This window comes from Apium graveolens, chromosome 3 (genome assembly GCF_009905375.1).
Source record: "Apium graveolens cultivar Ventura chromosome 3, ASM990537v1, whole genome shotgun sequence".
In the NCBI taxonomy this organism is placed as follows: domain Eukaryota; kingdom Viridiplantae; phylum Streptophyta; class Magnoliopsida; order Apiales; family Apiaceae; genus Apium; species Apium graveolens.
Window position 1 is genome coordinate 3,442,761 of NC_133649.1, and position 24,055 is coordinate 3,466,815.

Below are 24,055 nucleotides of genomic sequence, written 5' to 3' on the forward strand. Positions count from 1 at the left end.
CTGGCCAAAATTGATACTATAACATAAGCATCAAAATGTGGTATATTTTAATTTAACGGATGTTAAAGTTAAAATATCAAATTGTTAAATCACTATATATAGTCTCCTTTTTCGCTAAATTACAACCCAAACTTGTTATACTAAATTATGACCACAACTTTTTTCTAATTATTTTATTATATATCTATTATAATTATATATTTATATAAATATACCAAAATTATTGTATAATTAGACAAAACAAAATTTTAAATTATTTGAATATTAACGCATCATACTGATTTAAAATAATGGGAATATTTCTTACTAACACGTAGCAGAAAATGTTTGGTCGGCGATAAGATAGTACTAGTAATAGGCATATTCAACATACATGATAGATACACCATAATCTCTACTCTGCCCACTCACACCTATCTATACATATTCAACATTATCCACCCATTTTCACTTTCAATTATCAAAATTATATTTATACTATTATTTAGTGCTTTTTTAGTTTACTTTATTAACTACATCAAGTTAGCAAATAGAATAAAATGCTTAACAAAAGTATGATTTGAATGAAAGAATGCCTAAAATATACCACTTTCCAGTTTTAAGTGCTCAAAATACCACCGGCGGGAAAACTGCCCAAAATACATATCGAGTACGCATGTTACAGATGTATATTCTATTTTTTTTTAAAATACAAAGAATACGCATGATGGTAATGCGTATTCAGTGGGTATTTTGGGCGGTTTTCCCGCCGGTGGGTATTTTGGGCAAATCTTCCCAAATGGTGGGTATTTTGGTTTTTCACCCAAAAGGGAATTTCTAATAAATTTATTAAAAAGAATTTTATTATTTCAATTTTTGAAATTTCTAAATATAATAATTTTAAGACTGTATTCCAATTAAATTAAGTAAACAACTTGAGTGATTTTAATAAAGTGAAAACTGAAAAGTGCAGTATTATTAAATACAAGTGGGGATCAAAAGAGCAGAGAAAAAGTGAAGCACCTAACACTTTTTAATTCAAGAAAGGGACAGGGGCCCACTTGACACCTCACCACCACTCTCCCTTGCACTTTTTATCCTTTTTCACTACAACTACATTAGTTTCAGACACACCCCAACATTGTATTGTATGTATGTTTCATATCTGTCATAAATCTTCAACACCCCAAAAGACATTAGTTCCTAAATTTTACAGAGACTTGGTAAAAAAGAGAATCTGGAAAGGTCTGATCTTTCTTTACTTAATTCTTTTTAGTCCTTTTTTAAAATTAGTTTAATGTAGAAAGCTGCACACAAAGCTCCTTGTACTTGTGTTTGTTGTTTTGTCTTGTACTTGTACTCTTGTAATCTTTGCCTACTTCAATTTGGGTAATTTTTTAGATTCTTGTTTGGTTTAGCTTCATTTTCTTTTCTTGATTTAGACTCTTATTTTCTTGGTTTTGTGACCACATAAAGATTGGATTTTTATTGTTTATATGTATAGATTCATTGCTATTTCAAATGTTTGTATACAAATGTACATAGTTTGGTTGAAATCTGCAGCTTTAGCTATAATTTCTCTTGTTTTGGTTATATTTGTTGTTATCCTCTTTCATTTTTCATTGTGTGGATGAGTTCTTCTGGATTAGTTGTCATTATCATTTTGTAAAAAAAAAGATTTACTATTTTCTGAAAATCACTATGCATGTATTGAGTAGAGAGAAGAGATAAAGCAGAATAATTCTCTTTCTTTTTCACAGGTTTAGAGATTCTTTGTTCTTGTTAATGATTCCTGGGAATTTCCAACACTGAACATGTTGATAGTGTTCCAAATATTACTACCTTTTTTTTTGGATTTGTATTTGATTATATGCTCATGTTATTAGGAGGCCACTTTTATTTCCTTTGGTATCTTTCTTGCTTTTATCTTTAAATCATCATCATGATTAGAGGTATCATTCTTTTTAGATCTGTGACATTTGACTATACATTTCGAGTGACCTTTTTCTTGATTCTTCTATAGAATATATACTGAGTTTTTTTGTTTTTGCTAATTGAATATATACTGAGTTAGTGAAGCTTATCTTGTGGTATGTGCTGAAATTCCTGAATTGTTTTTAATTTCCCTCTTTTTTTCGCATGTGCTTGTTATGCTTGCAGATAGACTTATCGTACAGGGAAGTGATTTTTCCGACAAATTTGTATAGCAGTTGTTGAGTGTAAATTTTCCAGGGAAGGTGCTGTGTACTGGTAGTCACATGTATTGGCTGAAGAGTTGATATATTTGCCAGTTTAGTACCTATTTTACGTTTCTAATCAATAAGGGGGTAAAGCAATGGGTTATATGTGTGATTATTGTGGAGAGCAAAGATCGATGGTGTACTGTCGATCTGATGCAGCCTGCTTATGCTTGTCCTGTGATAGAAATGTTCATTCAGCAAATGCGCTCTCACGGCGACATTCCAGGACACTTATATGTGAAAGGTGCAACTTGCAACCAGCATTTGTTAGATGTGTAGAGGAAAATCTATCCCTTTGTCAAAATTGTGATTGGAGCGGGCATACTAACACTTCTGGACATAAGAGGCAAGCAGTTAATTGCTACTCTGGCTGTCCTTCAGCTGATGAACTTTCAAGTATCTGGTCTTTTCTTTTGGATCTCCCTTTAAATGCTGACTCAACTTGTGAGCAAGGAATGGTTTCAATGAGCATTGCTGATGACAGTCTCGTGAATGCCAGTGGCCCTTCAAGAAGAAACAATGGTCGATCTATTAATATGACTGGTCTCGATAATGTAAAAAACTCAAATGACTGGAAGCCATCCTCAATGCCTCAAATTGATGAAAACCTTGTTGATCAGCAGATTAGATTCACGAAGTCTATGTCATCAAAGGTAACTAATGAGTTTGGATGAATTCTTATTGAAGAAAAATAGGATATTTTTCTGTGAGTTCTATATCTTCTAAAAAATTCTGCTTGTAGTAAGAATTGGTGAATTTGGACTTGATTGTAAGTCCACATACTAAGGTCCAAGTAACTCTATAAATCCAATAGTGTGTACTGTGTCTCCTGCTTGAATCAGATTAAGCCCTGTTCTTCTCTCTTGTCAAAGATACTAAATGATATCTCTGCCATAAAGTGTTGCAATCTTCTTCCCACCTATTTACTACAAAAAATTTCAAAGTTGGCCACTTCCTTACATTAATATATCATAGCATTCTGCCCTCTCAAGATCTTACTGTGATTCATCCTACAATTGACTCTAGGCGCTGTCCTTTCTCATGTAATGATGCTCTATCCCAGTTGTCTTAAAAATCTTCTACCATTTCTTTACTAATTTTATCCTTTATATCGTTCTTTAACGATACGAGTTTGTAAATCTCCCATTATTTGTCAATGTCAAATACTAGGCCTCTTAGAACCTGAAAGCTTAAGGTCTTTCACCAACAATATCCGAGTTGCTCCCCATGGTTTATTTAGACAATAATATTGTTTCACGATCATTCCCTTTTTTGATTACTTTTTATGTTTGTCTAACCTGATTGCCGCAAACATTGTATTGCCAGATCATGTGACGCCACACTTCTCACAAATTATATATTCCATAAAGAAAATGTATATAGTTTAACTATCTAATTTTGGCTACTGCATGTATTTTTTGTTACCCCAAAAGAGATTACTATTAAACTGAATGAACAGAGCTCTACATAAAGGACACAGCCAATTATCATTGTTTCTTATCTTATCTATACAAGTGCACAGCGTTTTCCTATATTTTGTATGCAGCGATTTTTTAACTTTTTCTTTAGGTATCATATCATAACACCTCTCTCTAGTCTCTATGTATATGTATATGTATATGTATATGGTTTCAGTAACTCTTTTGGCCCATATGAACAGCAGCTTGGAGCAAAAGAGCTTGAACTACGCGAAGATGATTTTTACGAGGACTTCAATATGGATGAACTTGATTTGAACATTGAGAAATATGAAGAACTATTTGGTGTGGGTCATAATGATCCGCAGCATCTTTTTGATAACAACGGGATCGACAGTTTGTTTGAGATGAAGGGAGTTACTGGTGCTAATTCCATTTCCCCCTGCGCTTATGTTGCTGAGGTTTGTTTAAATTAACCGCCGTTCAACCTCTAACATATTTGATGGCCTTATGAGTTAAAATTAGAATTTATTATCCGGTGAACGTAGATATCTAGAGGCTTATAACGTTAAATGTCCCTCGGTTTCTGATTTTTTTTCTTTCAGGTCTGATATATACCTCTGATTCCCGTTCTATAAAATCTGACGAACATTGGCTCAAGGCCTTAGCAGTATAACATTCTACAAAATTGTTATCATTAGAACACCTTGTTTATTTTCTCACAGAAAACTTCTTAAATTTTCTCCCGGAAAAAGGTTTATTGTGAGCCAAGTAAAGGCTCCGATCTGTTCATGATCTTATTTGTATTAATTGCATGTATGTTGTTAGCGGCGATATATCAATATATTTGCTCACCAGCTCATGTGAGAGAAGCCTGGATAGGGTGTCAATAGTGTTTGTAATATGATTGTTTAACAATACTCATTTTGTCCATTTGTTATTTTGTTAAAAGTACACGTTCAAATTCAACTATCACTCACTACATATTCTCCAGGGCTCATTGGTTGGTCTGGAAAATGTTGCGAAACCTACAGACAGCAACGCAGCTTCCGCTGATTCCATTAGGAGCTGTAAGACAGAACCAAGTGGTTGCTTTGCAAGACAAATCTCCAATCTCTCATTTTCCGGCGTCACTGGAGAGAGCAGCGCTGGTGATTATCAAGATTGTTGCGCCTCTTCAATGCTGCTCATGGGAGAGCCACCACCATGGTGTTCTCAGGGTTCCGAAAGTTCCTTGGCTTCTGATATCAGGAGTAGTGCTGTACAGCGTTACAAGGAAAAAAAGAAGACGCGCAAGTAAGACTACTAAAAAATGTATTTGCAATACTTACTACGACTGATGATCAAACTGCCTGTGTTGCTTCTGTGTTTATATGGGGTTACATTACATGTGCATGAAATTTAGATTTTGGTTCTCTTTAGGCTTTAGCAGCTCTTAGCTTTTATGTTAACTATATCTTTATTTATATATCATCTCCCTCTCTAGTTAATTGTATTGGTCTTGCTTTTACCATCTAAAGATTTTTTAATACAATATAGGTTTGAGAAGAGAGTAAGGTATGCAACTCGCAAAGCAAGAGCAGACGTAAGAAAGCGTGTAAAGGGTCGCTTTGTAAAGGCATGTGAAGCTTTCGACTATGACCCTTTAAGCGAAACTCGAAGCTTCTAAAATATAGTATTATCTGTAACATGAATGAGGAACATCTGGTCAGTTGTAAATTGGAACAATAAGACTACTTTGAAGTTCATTGTTCCCAGGGACTACATACAAGGTAGACATGTTATGCTGATTCTGGTGCTGAAATTCAAGGAACCCTCATCTTCCTCTTACAAGGGGAAAAATGGATCTTGCCAAGGAAGTGACCTGGTAATTGTTGCTACTCTTTAGCTGCAGTCATTAATTTAATCTCTCTCAGGGGATAGTTAGAGCAGACAACTTTGTTCCTTTTTCATTACTATGTATATTTAGAAAAATGATGTACATCAGTATATTGGATTCTATCGTCTGTAATTTAACGTGTAGGGCGTGACATGTCAATAGAACCTTCTACATCTTCTTGATCTTCGGAGATGCAACAGGCATAGCCCAATATCAGTATCAAGCTTGGAAAGTATATAATCCTTGTTGTAATATGTCGGAGTTCCAATTTTTGCATCTGTTTATGTATACAACATAGAAAGTAGAAACTGCTGGAGTCTGGACTGCAGATTGTCAAGTTCCACAGGTTTAAGGTTGCTTATGCAACCTTTTTCCTTTCACATGTTTATTGTATACAGAATATTACAAAACAAAGTTGCAACTAGGGAGTGCATCTATTTATCACTCCACAGGGTATGCAAATGTTTGGGGGGTAGGAACCAATCAAATTTTGCAAGCTTCTTAACAAAGAAGCAAGTCAGAATATAGGCTTCTTTTTACCTACAAATCCCATGTTCTTATCTTATATAATTGAGATTCCTTTCTAATGTTGAGTGGAGTGTCACTGTCTTTGAGAAGCTTGTAGGCTTTTTAAAGCAATCAGTATAATGTGACTGACATTAGGTGTCCATAATCTAGGCTACTACTCTCTTTTAATGTGATGACACCTAGCAATCACAGGACACTCCATATAATTGTGCAAAATGTGTTTTATTCAACAGATGATATTCCAAGTTTGTTTACCTTTACCAAGCCCAGGGGAAGAGTGGTTTGGATGATGACACTTGTAACTTGTTCATGCTTTCATTATTGTCTCAACAATCTCTCTCCCATTTTTACATTACTTTTCAGCTTATAAACATGGCCATTACCAGTAATCTCTAGAGAGATTTGAGAGAGAGAGAGAGAGAGAGAGATTGTTGATGTACAATAGAACTATGCATTGTGATGGGATGTACAAAATTTTCATTCAGTGAATCTCTTCTGTTTAATTGTTTAATATCCTACTGCTCTTAACTTTTACTCCCTAATAATACAATTACAGGTTATAACATGTGTGATAATGAACACAAAGTGCAGTTAAAAAGATAAAAAATCTCCACTCAGTTGAAAAGAGAATCATTTGGAATCAATCAGACATAAGCTTAACTGTAAGCATCATCACCCAAAAGCTTCAATTATATGGTATGAAGACAGAATGAGTGGAGTAGAAATGAAAGCTAGTAAAAGAGTGATCATAACAAATACTATACTAATAAAAAAGAGAACATGGACAGAACTAACAAGCTGATTGCATGATTGTAGTGATGAGTGGGTTCCATAATATAGTAAGATCAGAATATATACAATCTATAAATAGAGGAGTAATTCATTTAGAACATCATCATCATCATCAATCCATTATCTTCTGCACTGTCTCATCTTTACACACTCTACATTACCATACCATGCTATGAATCTATCCCTATTTCTTTGATTTTTTTTTAATTTTCTTCTACTTTATAATTCTCTACCTCTATATATATTTGCCAATCTCTTTTGCCAAATTTATGCAATACCCACTTGTATTGAAGCTTACACAGTGAGTACATCTCTTTTCTGTATGCTCTTTTTGCACTTTATTAGTAAGTGGTCACCCTTGGCTTTATTTCAGATCTTGAAAGTTTTAGCTTTTATGTTTAATTTGCCTATGCTAACATATGTTTCAGGTGATGAGTTATGTGTTGATTTATGCAATTATTTGTTTGTAGATTATGCATGTACTTTGCTCAGTTATGGAATTCTTACCCTCGTCATCTTTGATGTGCTTATTCGTATTCTTGAATATTTCAAGTTCAAATCTTTGGTCGCGATAAATATGATAATCCGATATGTTGCTGGTTATGTTTCTTGAAATTATGTTTTTCAATTGGATATAGCTTTTGAGATGTGTCTGCAACACCAGTACTTAAGCCTCTGACAATAATATCCTATTCCCAGCTTTCAACTTTTAATTAAAAAACAGTTTTTTCATCTGTAGGATTCATATTTTGTTGAAGTTTGTTATTCATCACATTATGCTTACAGTTGTATCATCAAATGGAGGTTGTAAGAATCTTCTATATGTGTGTTTAGACTGATATTTATCATTTTTTTGCAGAATACAAGTGCTCCTTTTCCAGTTTTGATATTCTTATCTACTTCAACAACTCTGACTCAAAATATAAGGTAGCTTCATGATCTAATTATTCATTCTTGGATTATTTAGTTCATTTTGTCAAGTTTTGATGTCAATGGTTCTAACAGAAGCACACTTGGTCATGTGAAGAACTATAATCTTGAGTTGTACCTGCAAATAGGGCTGTCAAACGGATAATTCGGATATCCGTATCCGCATCCGCAATCATCGGATTCGAATACGGATAATATCAGCTTTATTTCGGATACGGATAATATCCGCTTTTTTCGGTTATGAATGCGGATATTTCGGACGAATATCGTATTTTTTGAATTTTTTTGTTGCCCCTACCGTTTTGATGATGATTATAGAACATTTTCTACATATAAATACAAATAATATATATATATATATGTTTAAAGTATGGTACAATTATATAAAATTTGTATAAACGTATTATTTAATACACTTACACACACTATAAACTAAAAAAATAAATTTTAAATTATATACAATTATATATTTATATAATTTAAATATCATATATGTATTTAGTTTCGGACTCGAATATCCCGAATTCGGATACGGATAATATCCGCTTTTTCTCGGATACGGATGCGGATTTTTCGGACGAATATCAGATTTTTCGAATTTTTTTGACAGCAATACCTGCAAATACAATGTAATTTACAATTTAAAGTAGTAATTCTTGTAGTTGGTCCAAAATTCAATTTTTAAGTAAATTGTTGATACTACCTGAATTAGTTGTAGATCTTCTTGAATTGAAGCTTAGTTCTAGGCATCACCGTCGTTGGCTACTTTATAAACATCAAGTTATTAGTAGTGGTTGCTTGTATTTTCTAAACCTTTCAGTAGGAAATACTGAGAAATCCGGAACCTGTTTTGTTTGAGTGTCTTTTTTGTAGAAAGGGTTGTTAAATCTTTACTATATGTGGGAATCTAATGGTTAAAATTGAAATTTTGCAAACATACAGTAGAGTGGTACCAAATTTTAAACATTTTTGTCATTTCTTTCTTTTGCCATGTTCTTTGTTATTTATGAATAAATGAAATATTAAATGCCAACATATCTTATGCATAGGTTATAAAATCAGACATGGGTCTTTCACCTTATCCCACTCCAGTTGATGCCGGAGTTTTATGCTTGATTCTGGTAAACACCGCCAAATCAGTCTCTACAGTGAAGAAAATAGTGCGATTTTTCCTTCATGCTCTAGGTATAGTCCTGTCATGGGATGAATATACCACAGAGAGTCCTACAAATTTGTCTGGAAATCGTGACAGCTGCTTGGAGACCTCCATTGAAGAATTTCGCAGCCAGATTCCTGCAGTTAGTTACGACTCGCTGTGTAGTAATAAGCAGCTTGAGCATGAATGTACTGTTTGCTTGACAGAGTTCAACCCAGAGGCAGTGATTAACCACTTATCATGTGGCCATGTTTTCCATAAGATTTGCCTAGAGAAGTGGTTGAAATATAGAAATCTAACATGTCCGAATTGCAGGAAGCACTTGGTTTGCCTAGATGATGTGAAAGATACTTTCTGAATGTGATCATATCGTATAGCTTAGTAGGGTTTAGAGTTGTATGTGTAGGTTCTGGCATGTTTTTATATGTACATTGTTCCCCAGCAGTTTTGCTTCTTAAGGCACACAGTTATATTTGCCCATAAAATGTAAGGTTTCGAATTTGTTGTAAATGTGACTGAAGAACCTTTCTTGAGTTGAAGGATGATGAGAAGTTTGCTGCAATCTGTTCTCGAAAATGGAAATTACGAACTCTAATATACACAGATCATCAACATGCCAGCACTGTGAACTGAAATTGTAGTTATTACTTGTAGACCAGAAGCGAGAAACAGTATGAAGTTTGTACATTATTCTGGTGGCTTGTCCAGAATGGCGAAAGCCATATGTTTCATAATACAAGCATAATGAGAGTGCTTGATAAAACTGATATGACAATACTAATGCTAATGCAGATTGTCAAGTGTCACCAGCAAGCTCATTGAGCTTGGAGCCAACGGACCTGCTGTTACGAGACATGTTCCTGTGAAACCGACACCTGAAAGAGCCAACATGAGTCGTCGGGGAGCACAAACAGTTGTACTTGACGCCTGGACCTTTGGGTACAGTTACTGGTGATGAAGGTTGTGAATTGGTAAATAAATTGATTTTCTTTGGTACATTTAAATGTTGCAATACGAACTTTGGTCTTGGTACATCAGGTACATGTGCTTCTCCCACTCTTGACTGTTCTGTCATTTTTGTATATACAGTCTCCCTCAAACTGCAGCAACCAGGATAATACAAGTTTGAAGTAAAACAACATTTTCAGTGTAATGTAATTGAATATGAAATTATGCAAGCATGAGATTGAATATAGTAAATTTGAAAATTTCCATTATATATGTATCAAGAAATTCTATGAAATCTCAATTTTGTTTCCTGTCATATACTATATGTTCCATCTTCAGATATCATGTCAATAAGAAATATTCCGCTGCCTGAGCTCTGATACCATGTGGAATAACCGGCTCATCTAAAACCTTAAGGTGTTAGAGGAAGGCCCAACCGGATCTATATTCTAACAAAATTACATTTGCTCAATGAGAGTCAGATACAAGCATGTCCAGTTAAAGTGAGAATGATGAAGTTGAATAGAGAATTACCTGAGGCTGATAGTTTTTAAGGGGCTTGACAATGCAGGATACTTGTTTCTTTTTCACCTTGTGATTGATGAAATGCCAGGATAGGAGACACAAAGAAAATGGTAATTGTACTACATTTAGCAGCTTCATTTCTTGACACAATCAATTAGTTCCTGTATTTACTCTGTTCAGTTTGGATTCTGTGGTTATAACTAGTCCTCCACTATAAACCAGTAAATACTTTTTAAAAAATCTCATATTTAAAAAATATTAGTTCAAGGAGAATTATTCAAAATATATATCATTTCCAAACTTTTCAGCCTACAATTTCTTACATGCTAGTTCTGGCCTTCTGGATTCTCCTTTTGCAAACTCCCTCAGAGGGATCGGAGCAAAACTATCAAAATATGTAAACAAGGAATATATTTCGACAATTTAGTTAAAATAAGAGGCTCTTCTCGCACATTAAGAGAGGTTATCCTCATATTTTTTATAACAAAATCATCTAAAACACTTTCAATGTTCATTTTATCCAAAAATACATTATCAGTTACCATCAAAACGAGTCCATTTTGTATTTATTTTCATATTGTTGTTCTTAAGTATATATCAGGTCTTAAAATTTTGGGACCACTACTTTCGGGGACCTGTGCGGTAGCTCACCCCGAGCTTCTCGCCGCCCCTATACTCCCTCATAATCTAAATGTTCTAGAACTAGAACAACTACCACGAGTATCGATCTTAAAATGTTTAAACCTTCTCCCTGTCTTGAGCTATTCTGTCAAATGGAAAGATACAGCTCTGCAGGTACAGTATCTTTTGACATCCCACTAAACTTGGGAGAACTTCTGCGGTGCTGTACTCTTTGTTGTTTATACATGCAAAACACCGGAAGTTTCAAGTTGAAGCATTACAGCTATTATTTCAAATAAAACAGCAGGTATAGTTCTTCAGTACAACAATTTCTCTCTGTTTGGCATGATCGTTCTTTAAGAAGAAGAAATCAAATGTTTTGAGTAAAAATACCATTACAAATCTTTGATTGCCGTACCATTGAAGACTACTTCCCATCGCAGACTCAACGATATACTTTCCCAAAATAAATTCCTTTAAAGAGTAAAAATTGTAAACCAAAAATAACAAACATAAAAGTCCTACCCTGGTCCACAACTCAAAATTTAGGAGCTACTTTGTATGCTAATGTAGCGCTTTAGGTTGCACAGAAGAGGGAAAGCATCTCAAGATTATGTAAAATCAGTCATTTTTCTTCTGACGTGCTCGAGCTCAATGATATAGGAAGCACTGATAGTGACGGTCTTAGAAGAATATACAGTGAAGGACCTATTAATGGAATGACTGATACAGGAAGAAGCCAAATCCCTTTGTCATCCCTGCAAAAGAGATGCATATTCTTTATACTTCGTAAAAACAGTCAGTTGACAAGGACCATGAATGATTTGTGAACACTCACCACTTCCTAGCAGTCATATCATTGTAGACCCAAAATGGAGCGAATGCTGATAGCAGAGAAAAATCAATGCAAGTCAGATGAATCTGCAAGGCAAATTAACAATTCAGAACCCAGGGTGTTTCTCTAGAAAAAGATTTTCAACTTGTTTTTTGAACCGATGCATTATGTTAGGGGTTAGTCTCTCATGCTTTTTATTAATGTACTTCAGACAAGTCTAGCATCCTTGTTCTATTGTTGTAATCTATAATCCCGCACAATGATAGGTGATGAGGGACAAGCTTCGTGCTCAATGGGAATTCTCACACAAAGAATAAATGAAACAAATATGTTTATTTATAAAAAATTCGTAAAAATATTTGATTCTCTTTTTTGCTAAACAGAAATATTTGATTTTTAAGTATAAGGATCAGTCTCTCTATTACATAGAAACTATCTTCCCCAATATAAATATAAGGGATATTCCTGAATATAAATATAAGATGACCACTGAACTGGTACCGATTCTGCCAAATAAATACGTGATTTAGTATAGTTAGAAGTTTCCAAATTTGACACAAAACATTAAATTTTTAAATGGTCGTTATGCTGTTCTGCAATGACATTACGAACTGATAGCTTACTCGGAAATGAAAGACATTAGTAATTAAGGTTGTCATTGTATACATGACAGATAATATTACTACAATAGTGACCTATTGTCAGAAGAGGGATAAGTCACTGACAACAACAAACACAAATACATATTAATGTAGTGATATCAGAAAGACTCACAAATTTGCTCTCTCTAAAGTACTGGTAAAATTCAGCCCAAACATCTCCGCTAGCTACTCCTGCATAAGTGATTAAGCCTAATCCTGCAGCAATTGTTAGCTGAAGAGTAATTGGTTAAGCTACATATGTAGTTATACATCCACAACTAAGCAACAATATGGAAGAGATGATACAGGCTTAGTAAAGCTAATTATATATACATGAATCCCAACAAAATATTTTTCTAGCATTTGACAAAAAGCAGGAAAGAGAGGGATTTTCAGAAACTTTTAAATGACAGTTTATCATATACATTATACCCTGAGTTCTAGTGTATATAATGTTGCATTACACACCATCAAGAGCGTGTTCATGCAATCCCATTTGAATCTCAATTTAACCCTTTGTGTCTCTTACATCCAGAAGAAGTTTAATCTCGTCAATACACACTTAATTCTTGTGTACTCCACACAAATCAAAGGCATAACTAAAAGAAGAAACTCTTACCCCGGCAGTCAATTTTGATTCAAGAAAATTTAAAGGCCATCTGCTAAGCTCAGCTTCTTCAATGGGTGGAGATGGTGGTCTCCAAAGAATAAAATATGGAAAAAGAGCATATGCACCGCCAAAGCATGACAGTATGAGGAATGGCCAGACAGGAATTTTGCTTTTTGAGCTACAGAGTTAAGAAATTGTTAGGTCTGGAAATCATAAGTCGTCAAAGCTACGGTCTAGAAAACTAAAAGGTTTATGCAGTCTTTTCTGCAATTTGGAACTTATCTAACACAGGATGTCATGGCTAATCAACATCTTGTCATGATACCAAGAATGGATTACAAAAATCAGAACCTTGTTCTTGCTACATCTTTTAAAGAATACGACCAAGCTGACTTAATTGCATTGACAATATACCACATTAAACCAAATGAAAAACTGAACCAAGATAAAACAAGGTTACCTTCTTCCAAATGGTAGCAGCAGCATACTGTACACTAATGGCCACAACCCCATGATGTACCAAAGTGACACAAGCACTTCATTCATGCGAAATCCATCATCCCCTTTCAAATTAAGGAGCTTTTTCAAAAAATACATGTCCCTTGACTGAAATATTTAAAGTCAAAGCATTTAGATAATTCATCACAAATCTCTCTCTCTCTCTCCCAAATTACCTTAATCTGCATCTCTCTCTCTCATTTTTACCTTAATCTGCATCTCTCTCTCTCTCATTTTTACCTTAATCTGCATCTCTCTCTCTCTCTCTCTCTCTCTCTCTCTCTCTCTCTCTCCCTCCCTCCCTCCCTCTCCCTCCCCCTCCCCCCCCCTCTCCTCTCTCTCTCTCTGGGTACTAAATGCTAAATTTACTGCCTTCCCATCAAATTATGTAAAGCAGAAACTTGTAATACATAAACACACCAAAAAAACATGAAGAATACCTAAAAGAAAATCAAAGATGTAGAATCGACATACCGGGGTTTGGTTAGGTGCAAGATTGAAAATCTATCTATCTATCTATCTATCTCCCTCTCCCCCCCTCTCTCTCCCCCTCTCTTTCTCTCTCTCTCCCCCCCTCTCTCTCTCTATCTCTATCTCTCTCTCTCACTATCTATCTATCTATCTATCTATCTATCTATCTATCTATCTCTTTCTCTCTCTCAGCACTAAATGCTAAATTTACTACTTTCCCATCAAATTATGTACAGCAGAAACTTGTAATACATAAACACAGAACAATGACTAGAAAGAAAAGAAGAAAAGCACAAGTTATAGAAACAGCATACCGGGGTTTGATTAGGTGCAAGATTGAAAATATAAAACATAAGTCCACCCCACAACAAGAACAACAAAACTGAAGTAGTCCAATTTTCACCACCACCACCACCACTTCCATTGTTGTTATCAATCTCATTCTCTTCTGGGTCTTGTGAGTTGATAGAGTTGTGGCAAATTTGAAGGGACCTTTTTCTGGTAATTGAAGATGAAAAGCTCATATCTTTATTTGTTTTCTGCTGTAAAAACACATTTTTATTAATGGAGACTTTGTTGAAAATAAAAGAAATAGAATTGGAGGAATTATAATTCTTCTCAGATAAATTTGTTGAAATGGGGGTTTTGGTTTTGGATGGCAAGGAGAGGAAGTTTGAGGAGACAAGGCTTGTACTCGCCAACATTTTATAATATCCTTGTCTATCTGCTTAAACTGTGTGCGCACAGCACATCCTTTCTTTCAAAGTAGGATCCTAGTTAATTTGAGGTTCAAAGTAGGAAGTACTTATTAGCCATGTTGTAAAAATTGGTAAGCTGGTCAGGGCCGTTGGGTACCGTCCAGCGCCTAATCGGTCCACCGGAGATTTATAAATCGGATTATTAATTGGTTATATTTAAAAATTATTTTACATTTTATATTATTTAGTATTAATTTTTTTATGCTTCATCTTCTATTAAAAAAAATATATTTTTATAATTTTACCCTTGATTTTATCTTTTTCATTTTCTGACCGATTAATTCCGCTGGCCATTTTTTGTCGATTTTGACCGATTTTTTGAAAAAGACATAATGAATCGCCTAGTCCCGTCTCGGGACAATTTGTTGCCGCCAAGACCGATTTTTAAAAAACACTGCTTATTAGTCAATGTAAATAGCTGAATTAATTTTAATAGCAAACTTTTTTATTTCTAGAGAAAGTTGTGCCCTAGCATAATAATAATCAAATAAAAAATACTGAGGGCTTTTTTGTCCTTTCAATAACACTTTACTTTCTTAGTTAAATTTTTGCTCCGGGAACAATATTACCCATGTAAAATATTATCATTATAATAATATAATAAATATTATTTTTTTGTTCCTTTTAAACGTCATTTTGGACAAAAACTTGGTCACTATAACATTATCATATATATTATCATATAATCATATATTATGTAATAATTAAGTGAAAAATCATTTCACATATCATTGTTTGCATATTTTAAAAATATCAAAATATTTTATACACATCTGTATCTGGACTCTGGAGACCATCTGGTTAGCGCTGCATTCGTTTCAGTTTTGCTATCAATATAAACATGCATAGCATATCTACTGCAAGAAATTTTATAACAAACACAAAAAGCAATAGGTACAAGACGCTCCTTCAACGAAACCTGACTACAACACAAGATATATCATCTTTACTCTCTTCAAAGTGTTATAAGAACATCAACATCGGTTCCAACAGTAGCATTTTGAATGTCCGGGTCAGATCGCAGATGTATTTTAAGACTTTTATCTCCAAAAGCACGAGAAACTGCTAGCTGCCCGTTCACTCTAGGAACATCACCTGAGACAAGGTTAACATACAACAGTTTATGTTAATGTAGAAGTACAATGCTATTAACACCAATTTCAGCTAATGTGTCTGATATTCTAGACCGAAAAAGAATTAGAGGGTAATTGTCATTTGAGGGTTATAATCTAAACAAAAACCAACTACAAACATGACGATGACGAAACGTCAGGCAATCTAAGTTAAAAGTGAGGACAAATTATAGAGCCTGCATACCAAGTAAATGACACCAGAGCCTAACAAGGCAAGGACGATACAAAAGCCAGGGAACTTTTTTCTGACTTGCAAATGCCATGAAAAAGGTAGAGATTAAAAGTGTAGTCAAATAATTTAACCAGGGGGGTAATTCAATGGCCGCATGCAAAAGTTTAATTTAAGTTGTTCAAGCCTTTTGCTTCCTAGTCAAAGGATAAAACAAGGAACAATGGTTAATTAATTTATACTCTTACATGTATGTACAATATTGTGTCTGATTATCGAATTTAGGGGTAAGCAGGTGTCCACATGAAGCAGCTGGGCAGACCTCCCTACTTAATTTTTTCCTCATTCCCGTCTCAGAAAAATATATAATTGCTCATATACACACATGAAAGCAAACATATACTTCAGAAATATACACATATACTCTCACAGATTACAATAGATGGCTGGAATTGAAAAAATGAGAAATGTGAAGAAGAAGAAGAAGAAAAAAAAGTAACAGAAAAAAGTACTGAAACAAAGTGATAACGATGCAAGTATATAATGTAGCTGTAGTACATAAATAGGGAGACGGGCATCTGAGCCCTGAGGAAAGAGTTAAGAAGATGAAAAAAACAAAACAACATTTTCCTTGAATCTGAAGAATGTCCCCTTTTAACCATCAAATGCCTCTAGTGTGTCTCGACTCTAATTGATGCAAGTTTCATGCCAATCTTCAGTTTGATTATCCTATTTCAAATCCCCTCACATGTTGTCAAAGAACTACTCACGAGATGGGCCTTTTTTGTTTGAACTTCATAAAAAATTCCCGCAATGCGCGGGGGACTACACTTTAAATTTTACTCTGGACGACCTCCATGCTCGCTTCCTCTTTAAATTTTAGAAATCTATACATTCTTAATTAAAGTTGTCTGATATATAAATAATATGAACTTGTCCCATATATCGTTTTGGTAGTAAATATTTATCTTGTGTAACTTTTCATTTATTTAATCTGTACTATATGCCTAAAGTAGTAGGATCTCTATTTTGGTAATATTATCTTCATACGTTATTAGAGAGTTCAATATTATAAATAAGATCAAAAGCTTAATCATTGATCTTGTATATGTTCTTTATTTAGGTTTTTTAATTTGTTGTCACACATTATTTGTCATGATGGGAAAACTCTCTCACGTTCATGCTTTCACTAAAATGTCATTTAAAATTAAGTTCAAGATTGATAGTCATACTCCCACTAGAGAAGCAAAAGAATGTTACAGTTCCTCTTTCCAGATCACGCATATCCAATTAGGGAGGTATTCTTGTATCTTGACTTGTAATTCATAGGCCTCATCTCTGATCCAGCTCTGTTCTCCCTCTCTCCCATGGTAGTAAGATCAAGTGAAAGAAGCCATGCCTTTCCTATTGACCATGGAAGTAGTCCAAAAATAGAGAAGATGGTGGCATAGGAAAACAGGAAACAACAATATATAGGCAGTGAAAAGGCAGCAACAATAAACTAGAGATGGAAAGGAGCAAGCAGAATGGTTCTTAATTATTATTTAAAGGAAAAAATTATGTTCATTATTTCATAGGTGCTCCCATTAGTTCTGATGATACAAAATACTGAAGTCTTTCTTACCAGCACCGACAACGTGGAAAATGTGTAATAATCATATAATTCTTGAATATCCAAAATTCAAACATTTCTTTCCATTGTTGAGAAAACACACAAATGCAAAACGACATAGTGGTCCTAATGGAATGTGCTTTGTTTACGTCACTTGGATGGTCCAAGCAACTCAGTCAACAAGAGGTGACATTTGCTTGTTTCAAAGGACACGAGGAAGTTAGCAAAGTGACTCGTTTTACTACTCTAAACTTAGACAATTCTTAAGCTCTCACTTGTGAGCATGCCCACATGTTGAGAAAAAAAAGGTTTGACAACAACTGCAAGCTCTGAATTTCATTAAACTCGTCAAGTGCTCAGATCTGGCTTCATACTGCAACAGTGCAACTCCTATTCTACACTTTCTTACAGGCATGCCAACACGTCACATAAACCCTACAAGAAGTCAAGTTTTTAATAGTTTATAAAAATAATTACTAGATGCCTTCAGCCTTTCCTATATTACTTATTAATTATTTTACCATCAAACATATCCTAAAAATGTAAAAATATGACAATATCTATAAGCTTCCTCTGGCACATTTATACAACCTTCAGAAGCTAAATAATTAAATTACAATAACATATACACGCCTTTTCTTCTTTGCTGATTAACAGACACGTACTTTTGTACAGACACCCATATGTTTACAGATGTATAGAGTAGATTATAGCCTATGTCAACCTCGGCAAAATACTATCTAAAATACATAATGTAATGGAAAATACGGGAGTCATCATTTGCACGAGATTAAGTATAGGATAGAAGAAAAAAGTTGACAATTTTATATACAAGAACGTAGTTCAGTGAGTAACCTGGCATGTTCGAGACAAAACCTCCTTTATTCTCAATGCTGCCTCGTTCTGTGTTGGGTCCATGGTCAACAGTCATCTGCAATGCCTCACCGCGTCTTGAAAGAACAGCCCGCGAATCCCCTACATTAGCAACCCATAACCTTCGGCCATTTATTAAAATTGCCGTGACAGCAGTAGATCCACCTCGCCCAAAGTTAGAACTGTTGGAAAGGATTGCTTATGTCTGTCTTCTCATAGGCTTTTGAGATTGATCTCATCGGGTCAGTCCAAAATTCTTTCTAAAGCATATAAACCCGCCAGTGTAAGACAACTTCCCGTATAAGGCTATATACAATTTTATCGCCAAAAAAATTAACCAATCAACCACTAACTCATTTATTTATTTACCTCAACCTACCTCCTTTAATATATTAGCAAACAAATGCTTCTGCAGATAAGCTGGAACACTATCCCCCATATGACCATCATATATTGCAAACATCCCAAGTTCGTGCTCATCTATCTTCACAAACTTAGCAACATGATAATCCTCCATGGGATGAGCTGCTTGCCCTTTCACTAGGCTGTAACCATATTTAATATCATCCACATGGCTTTTTCCATTGCCAGAATTATAGGATGACCGCCCTTTGAAGCACTAAATAGAACAAAACAAAGGACGCCATTAATAACTTGCAAACAAGTAAGCAACCACTTATAGCAATACTAATATGTTGGATAACGAACGAAAGAAAAAAAATGAAACTATAAAAAATATATACAAACAAGTAGATAATCACTGCTGACAAATTCAGAGCAACTTCCGTATCAATAAACGACAATACAATTCTGGTTCATATACGCAAGCAATACATTTGACGCAAATATGGCTAAAATTAATTGGCAAGGTTAAACTGTAATAAAAGATATCCAGGTCAACAAATACAATTCCAGTAAGAGGTAGATAAGAATCCATAAATATGGTAGAATATCGTCAAACCAACAAAGTTCCCAAGATTTCCACTTCATTGTATGTAACATAGACTAATGTGGCAGCACAAGAAGAATAATGATTACACATACATAAACCCATCCAAACCAAGAACAAAAATTTTAATTATTGCCATTGAAACGCACAGTATTTAGCATAAATTTTAATCATGGCAGTTAGAGACTTAGAGTTTCACAAGAAAAGAATAAAAAGTTCAAATTTTTCGAAAATCAATCACAAAAGTAAATCCAATTATCATAATTGCAAGTACATAGCAATGAAACCAAACTAAAAACAAACAAACAGAGATGACTCAACAAGCAAAATAAAAACTTTACCTTAAAACAGTCCATCAAAGTATGATCTTTAGCTAAAATCTTGCAACTTTTCTGAATTAAATTTCAACATCTACTACTTGGGACTTGTCTAAATCAGCTTACAATACCAACCCAACTTCAAAATTCTCCCACTTCACCAACTAAATCATCAAGAAGTAAGAAGACAACAATTATTAATTAAAAAAAAACATCAAAACAAATACAACCCAAATATTAAAATTGAAAAAGAGAGGAAATAAATGAAGATATACACAAAATGGGTAATTGAGAAATTTCCTCACTTGCTAAAATGGTTGACTGCTGCTGAGCTCAGTTGACTTGACTCTGTGTGTGTGTGTGAAGCTGTGAATGAGAGTATGATAAATAAACTGTATCTGCGTGTAATGTTACAGAAGAAACAGGGGTTGACTTAGCTGATACTCGTTGACTTTGAATTTCACCCACCTGACTAGCTGAGCCTCGTTTATTTTTAAAAAATTGTTTTTTTTTCTATTCGTTGCACATGTAATTTTTGTATGTAATTAGGTGGTTTTTAATTAAAACTTCTAATTTTACATAAAATAAATAGTATGATAGCAGGGAACTTGAGAAAAAGATTTTAAGCACAAAATACATGAAATAAAATTTTAGAATTTACTGAAAGTAAGGGCAGGCTTTTCGCGCACAGGAACAGATTTTGTTAATTTTAAACTCATAATTTAAGTTTGATCGAAAAATTGCTTACTTGGAACCCGTACATTAAATCCTATACATTAAACCTCTAAGTTACGACTTACGAGTATTTATCCAGGTATGAGATGGGTATGAAAGCTATGATGAGTCGTAATTATGGATGAAAGCTAGATATGATAATAGGAACGCATGGACAAAAAAATACCTTTCTATGTTTAGCTTTCAGCTTCCTATCAGTATCAAAAACACAACAAGTATTGTACAACTTATCCCCACATCTTTCAGGTATAGAGCCAGCAACTATTGTGATCTTTAAAGTACGAGCAACTTCAGACAACATTGCGGTTGATGGAGATGCATCCTTACCAGCTTCAATGTCTTCGGCATAATCAGGGAAACTATCATTGGAGTATGGACTGTTCCATATTTCCTGATATAAGACCAATGAGAATTACAAGTCGCATTAAGTTTTAAAAGTCATTCTAGCCACTGCTTTTTCAATCATGAAGTTTATATTTTCACATTTTACAGTCATGTGGTGCACACTATCTTCTTACCTTTACATAATTCTGATTTCACTACAGTAAATTAAATTGTTTTGAAGTTCTTAATTTTGAAACCAAACCGAATAAAATGATCATCAAAGCAGATCTTGAAACAACCAAACAAAATATTTTCCTGAGGGTATCCATTTTCTCTTTATCAAAGAAAAATGCAAAGGAAAAAAGAACAAGCTTGGCACCCTTCTCAGCAGCCTCGACAATAGCAGTTCGTGCATGAACTATGTTCCTCTCCTTATCAGCAGTCACCGCCAATTGGCACAATCCAATCTTGAACTACAAACACACACACAACATCAAACTGTCAAAAAACTCAAATCTTTATAACACAACTATACCCAAATACAAATAAATTAGCACAATCAAATCTTGAACAAAAAACACACACACATCATCATCATAAAGAAAAATTGAAAAGATTCAATCTTTTCCTTTGGCTAATAAAAAAGAAGCAATCTTTAACCAAAAACAATACACACAATACATATAAATTAGCACAATCAATTCTTGAACTAAACATCATCATCATCATCAAACAAACTTAAAAAGATGCAATCTTTAACCAAGAAAACTATACACACAACATATACATACAAATAAAGAAAAAATATTACTTTTGTGATTGGTGGAGTGGGCAATGGGATTGCTGGAGGAACTCTAGCTTGCTCAGGCTTAAAAGTAGAAGCCATTCTTACAGACCCACAAATTATTTTCTTCTTTGAACAAAAATCAAGATTATTTTTCTTAAATATCTCAACTTTATTTCTGAAATTAAAAGAATCAGAAAATTGGGTTTTTGAAAATAATCCAAGATTCTTTGAACAAGTGAAGATTGCTCTCATTTTTCTAGGGGTTTTTTAATTATCTAGAGTCAATAAAGTCCATTTTTCCCCCAAATAAAATGGCCTAAACGGTATCGTTTTGAAATGTTTTATCATGGACCACATTGCACCTGATCATAGCCTTTTGTTAACTGAATTTTAACAGTTTTGTAACTGTAAAAACTGATTTCCCCCTCCTTTTCTCTCATTCCCTCCATTTCAAATCTTTATAAATTCTCTCTGCAATCAAGTTTTTTTAAACAATTCTCAGTGGTATAAGATCCTCGAAAAATCCACCATTGCGCGTTGCGAAAACATTATGTTTAATGTGCAAGGGGATAATGATCTTCCATCTAGATGGGAAAATAAGAACACTCAATTTGTAAATGATCCTTTACAAGCAGGCCTTAGTGGCGTTGATTGCACTTTCTGTCATGTTTTAAGAGATATTATCCACTTGAAAGGTGCATCCAGATATGTAGTCTAATTTTGTGTTTTTGCTTGAAATTGTAGTTTAAATGTATGTTAATCTTTGGCCTATTTCTTTTTTAATTATCAATTTTTTTATTATGTAGGCGATGAAACTACAAAACTTGAAATTCATGGTAGATTTGGTATGATCTGTCATGGAATACTTGAAATTAGTACGGGTGATATGGCTGCTCCAAACAAAGAGTATAAAAGAATTGAGTAAGATTCGATCTTTTTTGTATATTTTTCTAACAAGACTGCGTGAATAAGATTAAAAAACCTTAAATTTACTTGTTTTTTGACAAAGCTTTTGCAACACAAGCATACCTGATGTAAGGGAATTCCTGGTTGATTATTTTGACGCCCGCTCAGATGCCTATTATTGTATGGTAGATGATCCACTTCAAACGTTCTATGACGCGTTGTGTGTTCAATCCGAATGGGATTGTGTTCTTGGTGACAATTTTCAAGCATCTCAAGGGAAAATAGGTTAGTTTGTGATTTTACTTCCATTTGTTTACTTGTATTAATTAAACTGATTGTAATTTCTTCATCAATACTTGTTTTTTCCGGTTGAACTTTATTATAATTTCTTCATCAAGTTTAAAGGGTTAATTCTGCAGACACAAATCAATCAGAGGCTCGGAGCAAAATACCAAAAAAGAGGACTTACAAAGAGCAGGTTATGCATGGATAATTTTTTATGATGGTTTGCATTTGCCTAGTCTGAATCATCAGTTTTTTTTTAAAATCTCGTTAACACATACTATTATCGTGATATTTTATGTTTGACTAATTTGTATTGTGTCACTTAATGACTTATGCAGATTGAATATGTTAAAAGTTTGACAATTAAAGATATTGCGAAATTTTTCCATCTCCGCGAACACGATGCTGCTAGGCATCTTGAAATTTCCCCCTCTACAATTAAGAAAATTGCTCGCAATGCTGGGTTGGAAAGGTGGCCGTATAGAAAGGTCTATTCTTCTTCTCTATGTTTATTTGAATTCCATAAACGAATGTGCGTGCTAAAATGAGCATGTCTAGTCACTATAATCGATATTTTGCAGATAAAAGCCAATGAGAAAAGTATTAGAAAAATACTCGGCCGTATTGATCCAGCAAATCCTACAACAAACGCAAAGGCTGAGGAAGAACTGCAGATGCTTTTGAGAAAAAAAGATGAGTTTTACGCTCCTTACCAGTAAAAAATGTTGCATTTTGATCAAGGTTGGAGATCTCTTGATCTGCAACTCTTCCGGTCTTTATCTGTATCAACATTTGAAATGTACATACTAGACAACTTAACTGTATTGTGATTTACAGATTTATTCAGTACTTATAGTAATGTGCTATAACTTGTAAATAGTCCTGTACATGATTATAACTTCAAGTTGGTTTATGATAAGTTTCTGAACTGCCTTAGAGCCAGTGTGATACTACAACATTATCTCTCTTATTCAGAATATAATGTTGCTAATCTCATGAAAATAAGAAAAACCTATCATAATTATAGATGTTTGTAAGAAGGTAAGATGCATGTAGCCTAATTGAGATGCTGCCTCAATAGAGACCTCCAACCTTTTGAGATTACTAGTTGAATACGGTGGCCGCCCAAGACTACA

General features: G+C 34.2%; 5 protein-coding genes and 1 pseudogene across 8 annotated transcripts; 3 read left to right on the forward strand and 3 right to left on the reverse strand.

Annotated features, from left to right (window-relative positions):
* Positions 1–1,094: 1,094 nt before the first annotated feature.
* On the forward strand, positions 1,095–5,770 carry LOC141711471 (zinc finger protein CONSTANS-LIKE 10-like). 4 transcript variants are annotated; one of them, XM_074513922.1, is made up of 5 exons: positions 1,095–1,224; positions 2,140–2,872; positions 3,880–4,098; positions 4,632–4,933; positions 5,177–5,770. In XM_074513922.1, exons 2-5 carry the CDS (start codon positions 2,315–2,317, stop codon positions 5,304–5,306), a joined length of 1,209 nt encoding a protein of 402 aa, XP_074370023.1. In that variant the 5' UTR covers positions 1,095–1,224; positions 2,140–2,314; the 3' UTR covers positions 5,307–5,770. The 4 variants fall into 4 exon arrangements, with proteins under 4 accessions (XP_074370023.1, XP_074370026.1, XP_074370025.1 ...); XM_074513925.1 differs by having other exon boundaries at positions 3,883–4,098; XM_074513924.1 differs by lacking the exon at positions 1,095–1,224 and adding an exon at positions 1,481–1,739.
* Positions 5,771–6,913: 1,143 nt separating this feature from the next.
* Positions 6,914–9,467, forward strand: LOC141711472 (putative E3 ubiquitin-protein ligase XERICO). Its single transcript, XM_074513926.1, has 3 exons — positions 6,914–7,180; positions 7,696–7,763; positions 8,816–9,467. The coding sequence occupies exons 1-3, from the start codon at positions 7,159–7,161 to the stop codon at positions 9,278–9,280; spliced, it is 555 nt and encodes a 184-aa protein (XP_074370027.1). The 5' UTR covers positions 6,914–7,158; the 3' UTR covers positions 9,281–9,467.
* A 1,811-nt stretch (positions 9,468–11,278) lies between these two features.
* Positions 11,279–14,856, reverse strand: LOC141711473 (uncharacterized). The gene is made up of 6 exons (XM_074513927.1): positions 14,386–14,856; positions 13,563–13,708; positions 13,112–13,280; positions 12,626–12,724; positions 11,855–11,937; positions 11,279–11,774 (listed from the first exon to the last, which is right to left on the reverse strand). The coding sequence occupies exons 1-6, from the start codon at positions 14,773–14,775 to the stop codon at positions 11,642–11,644; spliced, it is 1,020 nt and encodes a 339-aa protein (XP_074370028.1). The 5' UTR covers positions 14,776–14,856; the 3' UTR covers positions 11,279–11,641.
* A 692-nt stretch (positions 14,857–15,548) lies between these two features.
* LOC141711474 (putative protein phosphatase 2C 10) lies at positions 15,549–21,997 on the reverse strand (annotated as a pseudogene).
* Positions 20,733–21,827, reverse strand: LOC141713745 (omega-amidase, chloroplastic-like). Its single transcript, XM_074517320.1, has 3 exons — positions 21,753–21,827; positions 21,310–21,414; positions 20,733–21,008 (listed from the first exon to the last, which is right to left on the reverse strand). The coding sequence occupies exons 1-3, from the start codon at positions 21,825–21,827 to the stop codon at positions 20,733–20,735; spliced, it is 456 nt and encodes a 151-aa protein (XP_074373421.1).
* A 167-nt stretch (positions 21,998–22,164) lies between the features above and the next one.
* Positions 22,165–23,889, forward strand: LOC141710533 (uncharacterized). Its single transcript, XM_074513097.1, has 6 exons — positions 22,165–22,423; positions 22,535–22,649; positions 22,738–22,919; positions 23,054–23,112; positions 23,258–23,407; positions 23,501–23,889. The coding sequence occupies exons 1-6, from the start codon at positions 22,279–22,281 to the stop codon at positions 23,636–23,638; spliced, it is 789 nt and encodes a 262-aa protein (XP_074369198.1). The 5' UTR covers positions 22,165–22,278; the 3' UTR covers positions 23,639–23,889.
* The last annotated feature ends 166 nt before the right edge of the window (positions 23,890–24,055 follow it).

Excerpts from the sequence above, each read along its gene's own strand:
- LOC141711471 (XM_074513922.1), top strand. The coding sequence starts at position 2,315 with ATGGGTTATATGTGTGATTATTGTGGAGAGCAAAGATCGATGGTGTAC. Across the intron at positions 2,873-3,879 it reads CGAAGTCTATGTCATCAAAG|CAGCTTGGAGCAAAAGAGCT; the intron begins GTAACTAATGAG and ends CCATATGAACAG. Across the intron at positions 4,099-4,631 it reads CCTGCGCTTATGTTGCTGAG|GGCTCATTGGTTGGTCTGGA; the intron begins GTTTGTTTAAAT and ends CATATTCTCCAG.
- LOC141711472 (XM_074513926.1), top strand. The coding sequence starts at position 7,159 with ATGCTCTTTTTGCACTTTATTA. Across the intron at positions 7,181-7,695 it reads GCTCTTTTTGCACTTTATTA|AATACAAGTGCTCCTTTTCC; the intron begins GTAAGTGGTCAC and ends ATTTTTTTGCAG. Across the intron at positions 7,764-8,815 it reads ACTCTGACTCAAAATATAAG|GTTATAAAATCAGACATGGG; the intron begins GTAGCTTCATGA and ends TCTTATGCATAG.
- LOC141711473 (XM_074513927.1), bottom strand. The coding sequence starts at position 14,775 with ATGTTGGCGAGTACAAGCCTTGTCTCCTCAAACTTCCTCTCCTTGCCA. Across the intron at positions 13,709-14,385 it reads TTGCACCTAATCAAACCCCG|TCAAGGGACATGTATTTTTT; the intron begins GTATGCTGTTTC and ends TAAATATTTCAG. Across the intron at positions 11,775-11,854 it reads GATATGACTGCTAGGAAGTG|GGATGACAAAGGGATTTGGC; the intron begins GTGAGTGTTCAC and ends TCTCTTTTGCAG.
- LOC141713745 (XM_074517320.1), bottom strand. The coding sequence starts at position 21,827 with ATGGCTTCTACTTTTAAGCCTGAGCAAGCTAGAGTTCCTCCAGCAATC. Across the intron at positions 21,415-21,752 it reads CCACTCCACCAATCACAAAA|TTCAAGATTGGATTGTGCCA; the intron begins GTAATATTTTTT and ends GTGTGTTTGTAG. Across the intron at positions 21,009-21,309 it reads CTGAGAAGGGTGCCAAGCTT|GAAATATGGAACAGTCCATA; the intron begins GTTCTTTTTTCC and ends GTCTTATATCAG.
- LOC141710533 (XM_074513097.1), top strand. The coding sequence starts at position 22,279 with ATGTTTAATGTGCAAGGGGATAATGATCTTCCATCTAGATGGGAAAAT. Across the intron at positions 22,424-22,534 it reads AGATATTATCCACTTGAAAG|GCGATGAAACTACAAAACTT; the intron begins GTGCATCCAGAT and ends TTTATTATGTAG. Across the intron at positions 23,113-23,257 it reads AGAGGACTTACAAAGAGCAG|ATTGAATATGTTAAAAGTTT; the intron begins GTTATGCATGGA and ends TGACTTATGCAG.